The 9,001-nt window shown below is 40.2% G+C and overlaps 1 protein-coding gene across 1 annotated transcript; it reads right to left on the bottom strand.

The window, feature by feature from the left end:
- Positions 1 to 2,052: 2,052 nt before the first annotated feature.
- On the bottom strand, positions 2,053 to 2,316 carry LOC102281701 (transmembrane protein 216). Its single transcript, XM_005894371.1, has one exon. The coding sequence runs from the start codon at positions 2,314 to 2,316 to the stop codon at positions 2,053 to 2,055; it is 264 nt and encodes an 87-aa protein (XP_005894433.1).
- Positions 2,317 to 9,001: the final 6,685 nt, after the last annotated feature.

Here is a 9,001-nt window from a genome sequence, read left to right on the forward strand (position 1 = left end):
TCCCAGCAATCTTGATTCCAGCTTGTGCTTCTTCCAGCCCAGCGTTTCTCATGATGTACTCTGCATATAAGTTAAATAAGCAGGGTGACAATATACAGCCTTGATGTACTCCTTTTCCTATTTGGATCCAGTCTGCTGTTCCATGTCCAGTTCTAACTGTTGCTTCCTGACCTGCGTACAGGTTTCTCAAGAGGCAGTTCAGATGGTCTGGTATTCCCATCTCTTTCAGGATTTTCCACAGTTTATTGTGATCCACGCAGTCAAAGGCTTTGGCATAGTCAATAAAGCAGAAATAGATGTTTTTCTGGAACTCTCTTGCTTTTTCCATGATCCAGCGGATGTTGGCAATTTGATCTCTGGTTCCTCTGTCTTTTCTAAAAGCAGCTTGAACATCTGTAAGTTCACGGTTCATGTATTGCTGAAGCCTGGCTTGGAGAATTTTGAGCATGACTTTACTAGCGTGTGAGATGAGTGCAATTGTGCGGTAGTTTGAGCATTCTTTGGCATTGCCTTTCTTTGGGATTGGAATGAAAACTGACCTTTTCCAGTCCTGTGGCCACTGCTGAGTTTTCCAAATTTGCTGCCATATTGAGTGCAGCACTTTACAGCCTCATCTTTAAGGATTCAAAATAGCTCAACTGGAATTCCATCACCTCCACTAGCTTTGTTCATAGTGATGCTTTCTAAGGCCCACTTGACTTCACATTCCAGGATGTCTGGCTCTAGGTGCGTGATCACACCATCCTGATTATCTGGGTCGTGAAGATCTTTTTTGTACAGTTCTTCTGTGTATTCTTGCCACCTCTTCTTAATATCTTCTGCTTCTGTTAGGTCCATACCATTTCTGTCCTTTATCAAGCCCATCTTTGCATGAAATCTTCCTTTGGTATCTCTAATTTTCTTGAAGAGATCTCTAGTCTTTCCCATTCTGTTGTTTTCCTCTATTTCTTTGCATTGATCGCTGAGGAAGGCTTTCTTATCTCTCCTTGCTATTCTTTGGAACTCTGCATTCAGATACCTATATCTTTCCTTTGCTCCTTTGCTTTTCACTTCTCTTCTTTTCACAGCTATTTGTAAGACCTCCCCAGACACCTGCGCAGCCACTGCTCCTTGGACCTGGGGTTGCTCCTCTCAACACTGTACTATAGCTTTGCAATAATCCTCGAAATTGAAAAGTGAAAGTCCTCTAAGTTTTTCTTTTCCAATATTGTTTTGGCTAATCTGTATCCTTGAATCCATGTTAATATTAATAACAAAGATATTACAAATTGACAATTAATGATATCATTGACAATTAAAGTCAATTTCTGCCCCAACAAGTCAGCTGAGATTTGGGTAGAAATTGTGTTGAGAAGCATTGCTTTATTGACAACACTAAGCTTTTTGATACAAGACTGAGAGCTATCTTTCCATTTATATATTAGAGATCTTTATTTTCTCAGAACACTGTTTTTTTGGTTTATAGTTGACAATTCTTACACTCCTATTAATTTGTTAACAGAAAATACATATTATAAAACAATGTTTGTTTCATGATGAGAGTAGAAGACTAACACTATGAGTCACTTAAAAAGTTCTGGAGTTCAGTCGTAGAAATGGGATGAGCAGCTTTTGTATCACTCTGGGAGGACACCCTCCTGAGGCACCCCATGCTCCTGCAGGACATGTGGGGCACAGCACACATGGGGGAGCGTGTGGCTCAGGTCCTGCTGGAAGCCCAGGGAGCCTGCATGGTCCATCCAAGATGCTCTGGCCACAATGATCAAAGAGAAAAACCTGGGGTCAGAAGGGAATTGGTTCCTGGAGGGGCCAGGAAGACTATAGCCTTGCCCCTCCCTATTCTGGACTGTAGAAGAGTCTCCTGGGCTGATGGTCCTGGTTGAGAAGATGGTGCCCAGTGGCCTTATGCTGGGTTTGTCCCCCAGGTGTCTGGGCCAAGGAAAAGCTGAAACTTTTTCTAATATGACCTGCCACTTCTCAATGGTGAGGCTGAAGTACCAAATGTATGTGTGGTCTCAGTGTGTGAGAGCTGCTGGCTGAAATTTTTGTACTTTATGTCCTGTCCATACTGGAGGAAGTGGCCAGGGTTAGCACCTCAAGCAGCAGCTCTGAGCTACAGAAGAAGAGCAAGATGCTGTTCATGATGGCTTCCAGGCGGATCACAGAGGTCTGCAACAGCAGGTAATAGGAGGCCACCATGGTGGACAGGAAGGTCAAGACCACATTAATACCATGTGGCATCTTCCATTGGCAGAGACTTCCCTTTGTACCAAAAAATAATCCAATTACTTCAGTTCCAAGATACAGGAAGAGCATCATCACATCCGGCACTAGATTGGCTGTTGGAAATGGGAGCAGGAGATCTTTAGACAGAAATGCAAAGGGTTCTAGCAGGAAATAGGTAGCACAATACCATCCATTCATAAAGGACAGGATTTCCAGGAGGGTATCTCACCTCATGGTACCATCTTCAGACTTCATCTATTAATTTTTTCTGTGTATTTTATTCTCTGTGTTACTCTTTTAAATAGATTTTTATAAGATTTATTTTTGGATTGTCTATTGCTAGTGTGGGTCAGATGGTAAATAATCTGTCTGCAATGTGGGAGGCCTGGGTTTGATCCCTGGATTGGGAAGATCCCTTGGAGGAAGGCATGGCAACCCACTCCAGCACTCTTGCCTGGAGAATCCCCATGAACAAAGGAGTCTGGTAGGCTATAGTCTATGGAGTCACAAAGAGTTGGACATGACTGAGCAACTAAGCATAGCACACACATTGCTAGTGTAGAGAAATACAACTGAGTTTTACAATTTATTTAGTATTCTGCAAAGTTGGTAAACTCATTTGTTACTTCTGATGGATATTTAGTGGATCCTTGGGAATTTCCACATACAAAATTATGTCATCTACAGATAAATACAGTTGTATTTTTTATTTTCTTATATATATATATCTTGTATTTATTTTCCTTCTCTTAGTTACCCTCACTAAAACTTTGAATACATTGTTGAATATACATGGTGATAGTTGACATCATTATATTTTTCCTGGATTTATGGTGAAGAAATCAGTTTTTCACTATTTAGGATGAGAATTTCTGTAGGTTCTTTATATTTTCTCTTTATTAGGGGTTATAGTTGATACACTCCATAATTGTACATCTTGTGGAGATTGTACATATGCATACACTTACAATACCATCACTACACTAAGGAACTAACCATACTATCTCCAGAAATTCCCTTCTGTTCTTTTGAAATCTTTTTAAATGAACACAACATAAGATCCATCCCTTTAACATATCATAAAATGCACAATACAATGTTGCTAACTAACTAACTAACTATATACATATATATATATATATGTATATAATATATAGCCTTATTCATCTTGAATAAAAAACTTTATACTCATTGGAAAATAATTTTCAACTTGCCCTATCCCTTTAGCTCCTGACAACTACCTTTCATTGTACTCTCTTCTTTTATGAATTTGACTATTTTAAAACCATGTATAAGTAGAATTATGCTGTATTTGTCCTTCAGTAATCAGATTATTTCAGGTATCATAATGTCTATATGCTTATACACGTTGTCCCAATGGCAGGATTTCTCCTTTGTTATGCACAAATAATATTGCATCTTAAGCAAGACTTAAACACAGACTTGGGACTCTAAAAATCTTCAGAAGAAAAAGATAAGGAAGTGGGGTGGTCCTAAGATGGTGGAAGAATAGGACGGGGAGACCACTTTCTCCCCCACAAATTCATCAAAAAAACATTTAAACACTGAGTAAATTCCACAAAACAACTTCTGAATGCCAGCTGAGGACATCAGACACCCAGAAAAGCAGCCCATTGTCTTCAAAAGGAGGTAGGAAAAAATATAAAAGACAAAAAAAGAGACAAAAGAGGTAGGGACGGAGCTCCCAGGAAGGGAGTCTTAAAAAGAGAGAAGTTTCCAAACACCAGGAAACACTCTCACTGCCGCGTCTGTGGAGAGCCTTGGAAGCACAGAGGGCAACATAACAGGGAGGAAAAATAAATAAATAATTAAAACCCACAGATTATGAGCCCAACGGTAACTCTCCCAGTGGAGAAGCAGTGCAGACGCCTGCACCCGCCACTAGCAAGTGGGGGCTGGGGAGGGAGGCGCGGGCTGCATTGCTTAGAGTAAGGACCAGGCCTGAATGTCCCAAGGGCAATCTGAGTGAACTAACTTGGGCTAGCAAACCAGACTGCGGGATAGCTACCATGCGCAAAGCCCTAACCTAAGACACCGCCAGGCCCATGCACAGAACAAAAGACTGAACAGAACTAGCCGGCTGCAGACCATCCCCCTCCAGTGACAGGCAGCCAGAGCCAGAAGGGGGCAATCGCAGCCCCAGAGAGATATCATCTACCAAACTGCAAGCAGGCTTCTTTCCTAAGACTTCTTGGGGTCCTGGACATCAGCCTGCAAAGGTGCACTGGTTGTACACCCAGAAAACCAAACTTCAGGGATGGGGGAGGTGATAAGTCGCAGCGACCGCGCTTGCCAAACACCTCATCACCTGAGCTGCTCGGACCTGGGAAGGGCACAAAATGCAGGCCCAATCAAGTCTGCGCCTCTGAGGACTACCTGAGTGCCTGAACCTAAGCAGCTTAGACCTGGGAGGTGCATGCAGCCCAGGGCCGGCCTCGGACGGTTCCGGGTGGAGCAACCTAGAGCCTGAGCAGTGTGGGAAGGGAGGGCACAAGCGCCATGAGTGGGGGCAGGCCCAGTGTGGCTTAGACACTGCGAGCACATGCCAGTGTTATTTGTTTGCAGCATCCCTCCCTCCCCACAGGGCGACTGAACAAGTGAGCTTAAAAAAGTGTCCACCACCGCCCCCTTATGTCAGGGTGGAAATCAGACACTGAGGAGACCAGCAAACAGAAGAAGCTAAAACAGAGGGAACCGCCTTGGAAGTGGCAGACGTAATAGATTAAAACCCTGTAGTTAGTACCGACTACATAGGAAGGGGCCTATAGATCTTGAGAAATATAAGCCGGACCAAGGAACTATCCTAAAATGAACTGACCCCACACTGCCGACAACAACAGCAGAGAAAGTCCTAAATATATTTTTACTATTTTTACGATAATTCTTTTTTTTAATTTTTAAAAAAATTTTAAGTTCTCTATTACTCCTTTAATTTTCATTTTTATAACTTACTATTACTTTGCAAAAAAAAAAAGACTATTTTTTAAAGCAAACTTCATATATATATATATTTTATAATTTTTGTGACTTTTTTTTTTCTTCTTTTCTTTAATATTGTATTTTTGAAAATTAAACCTCTACTCTAGATTTTTAATCTTTGCTTTTTGGTATTTGTTATCAATTTTGTACCTTTAAGAACCCAATCTTCAGTACCCATTTTTACTTGGAAGCAAGATTACTGGCTTGACTGCTCTCTCCCCCTTTGGACTCTCCTTTTTCTCCACCAGGTCGCCTCTGTCCCCTCCCCCCACACCTTCTCTTCTCTACCCAATTCTGTGAATCTCTGTGTGTTCCAGAAGGTGGAGAACACTTTGGGAACTGATCACCGTAAGGATTTGTCTCTCTCCTTTTGATTGCCCCATTTTATCCTCCTGACCACCTCTGTCTCCTTCCCCCCTCTTCTATTCTCTGTATAACTCCGTGAACATCTCTGAGTGGTCCAGACTGTGGAGCGCACATAAGGAAGTGATTACTGGCTAGCTTACTCTCTCCTCTTTTGATTCCACCTCATCTCATTCAGGTCACCTCTAACACCCTCCTCCCTCTTCTCTTCTCCATGTAACTCTGTGAACCTCTCTGGTGTCACTCACTGTGGAGAAACTTTTCATCTTTAACCTAGATATTTTATCAATGGTGCTGTATAGAAGGAGAAGTCTTGAGACTACTGTAAAAATAAGACTGAAAACCAGAAGCAGGAGGCTTAAATCCAAATCCTGAGAACACCAGAGAACTGACTCCAGGGAACATTAATCAACAGGAGCTCATCAAACGCCTCCATACCTACACTGAAGCCAAGCACCACCCAGGGGCCAACAAGTTCCAGAGCAATACATACCATGCAATTCTCCAGCAACAGAGGAACACAGCCCTGAGCTTCAATATACAGGCTGCCCAAAGTTACTCCAAACCCATTGACATCTCATAACAGATTACTGGACACTTGATTACACTCTAGACAGAAGAAATCCAGCTCCACCCACCAGAACACCGACACAAGCTTCCCTAACCAAGAAACCCTGACAAGCCACCCATACAACCCCACCCACAGTGAGGAAACTCCACAATAAAGAGAACTCCACAAACTACCAGAATACAGAAAGGCCACCCCAAACTCAGCAATATAAACAAGATGAAGAGGCAGAGAAATATCCAGCAGGCAAAGGAACAGGATAAATGTCCATCAAACCAAACAAAAGAGGAAGAGATAGGGAATCTACCTGATAAAGAATTCCGAATGATGATAGTGAAAATGATCCAAAACCTTGAAATCTAAATGGAATCACAGATAAATAGCCTAGAGACAAGGATTGAGAAGACGAAAGGAAGGTTTAACAAGGACCTAGAATAAATAAAAAAGAATCAATATATAATGAATAATGCAATAAATGAGATAAAAAACACTCTGGAGGCAACAAATAGTAGAATAATGGAGGCAGAAGATAGGATTAGTGAAGTAGAAGATAGAATGGTAGAAATAAATGAATCAGAGAGGAAAAAAGAAAAGCGAATTAAAAGAAATGAGGACAATCTCAGAGACCTCCAGGACAATAGTAAACGCTACAACATTCGAATCATAGGAGTCCCAGAAGAAGAAGATAATAAGAAAGACCATGAGAAAATACTTGAGGAGATAATAGTTGAAAACTTCCCTAAAGTGGGGAAGGAAATAATCACCCAAGTCCAAGAAACCCAGAGAGTCCCAAACAGGATAAACCCAAGGCAAAACACCCCAAGACACATATTAATCAAATTAACAAAGATCAAATACAAAGAACAAATATTAAAAACAGCAAGGGAAAAACAAAAATAACACACAAGGGGATTACCATAAGGATAACAACTGATCTTTCAATAGAAACTCTTCAGGCCAGGAGGGAATGGCAAGACACACTTAAAGTGATGAAGGAAAATAACCTACAACCCAGATTACTGTACCCAGCAAAGACCTCATTCAAATATGAAGGAGAAATCAAAAGCTTTACAGACAAGCAAAAGCTGAGAGAATTCAGCACCACCAAACCAGCTCTCCAACAAATGCTAAAGGATCTTCTCTAGACAGGAAACACAAAAAGGGTGTATAAACTCAAACCCAAAACAATAAAGTAAATGGCAACGGGATCATACTTATCAATAATTACCTTAAACATAAATGGGTTGAATGCCCCAACCAAAAGACAAAGACTGGCTGAATGGATACAAAAACAAGACCCTTATATATGTTGTCTACAAGAGACCCACCTCAAAACAGGGGACACATACAGACTGAAAGTGAAGGGCTGGAAAAAGATATTCCGTGCAAATAGAGACCAAAAGAAAGCAGGAGTAGCAATACTCATATCAGATAAAATAGACTTTAAAACAAAAGCTGTGAAAAGAGACAAAGAAGGACATTACATAATGATCAAAGGATCAATCCAAGAGAAGATATAACAATTATAAATATATATATGCACCCAACATAGGAGAACTGCAATATGTAAGACAAATGCTAACAAGTATGAAAGGGGAAATTAACAGTAACACAATAATAGTGGGAGACTTTAATACCCCACTCACACCTATGGATAGATCAACTAAACAGAAAATTAACAAGGAAACACAAACTTTAAATGATACAATAGACCAGTTAGACCTAATTGATATCTATAGGACATTTCACCCCCCAAACAATGAATTTCACCTTTTTCTCAAGCATACACGGAACCTTCTCCAGGATAGATCACATCCTGGGCCATAAATCTAGCCTTGGTAAATTTAAAAAAAAAAAAATTGAAATCATTCCAAGCATCTTTTCTGACCACAATGCAGTAAGAATAGATCTCAATTACAGGAGAAAAACTATCAAAAATTCCAACATATGGAGGCTGAATAACCAAACAAATCACAGAAGAAATCAAAAATGAAATCAAAATATGCACAGAAACGAATGAAAATGAAAACACAACAACCCAAAACCTGTGGGACACTGTAAAAGCAGTGCTAAGGGGAAACTTCATAGCAATACAGGCATACCTCAAAAAAACAAGAAAAAAGTCAAATAAATAACCTAAGTCTACACCTAAAGCAACTAGAAAAGGAAGAAATGAAGAATCCCAGGGTTAGTAGAAGGAAAGAAATCTTAAAAATTAGGGCAGAAATAAATGCAAAAGAAACAAAAGAGACCATAGCAAAAATCAACAAAGCCAAAAGCTGGTTCTTTGAAAGGATAAATAAAATAGACAAACCATTAGCCAAACTCATCAAGAAACAAAGGAAGAAAAATCAAGTCAATAAAATTAGAAATGAAAATGGAGAGATCACAACAGACAACAGAAAAATACAAAGGATCATAAGAGACTACTATCAGCAATTATATGCCAATAAAATGGACAACGTGGAAGAAATGGACAAATTCTTAGAAAAGCACAACTTTCCAAAACTGAACCAGGAAGAAATAGAAAACCTTAACAGGCCCATCACAAGCATGGAAATTGAAACTGTAATCAGGAATCTTCCAGCAAACAAAGCCCAGGTCCAGACGGCTTCACAGCTGAATTTTACCAAAAATTTCGTGAATAACTAGCATCTATCCTATTCAAACTCTTCCAGAAAATTGCAGAGGAAGGTAAACTGCCAAACTCATTCTATGAGGCCACCATCACCCTATACCAAAACCTGACAAAGATGTCACAAAAAAAGAAAACTACAGGCCAATATCACTGATGAACATAGATGTAAAAATCCTTAACAAAATTCTAGCAGACAAAATCCAACA

The sequence above is a fragment of the Bos mutus genome, chromosome 22 (assembly GCF_027580195.1).
Source record: "Bos mutus isolate GX-2022 chromosome 22, NWIPB_WYAK_1.1, whole genome shotgun sequence".
NCBI lineage: Eukaryota > Metazoa > Chordata > Mammalia > Artiodactyla > Bovidae > Bos > Bos mutus.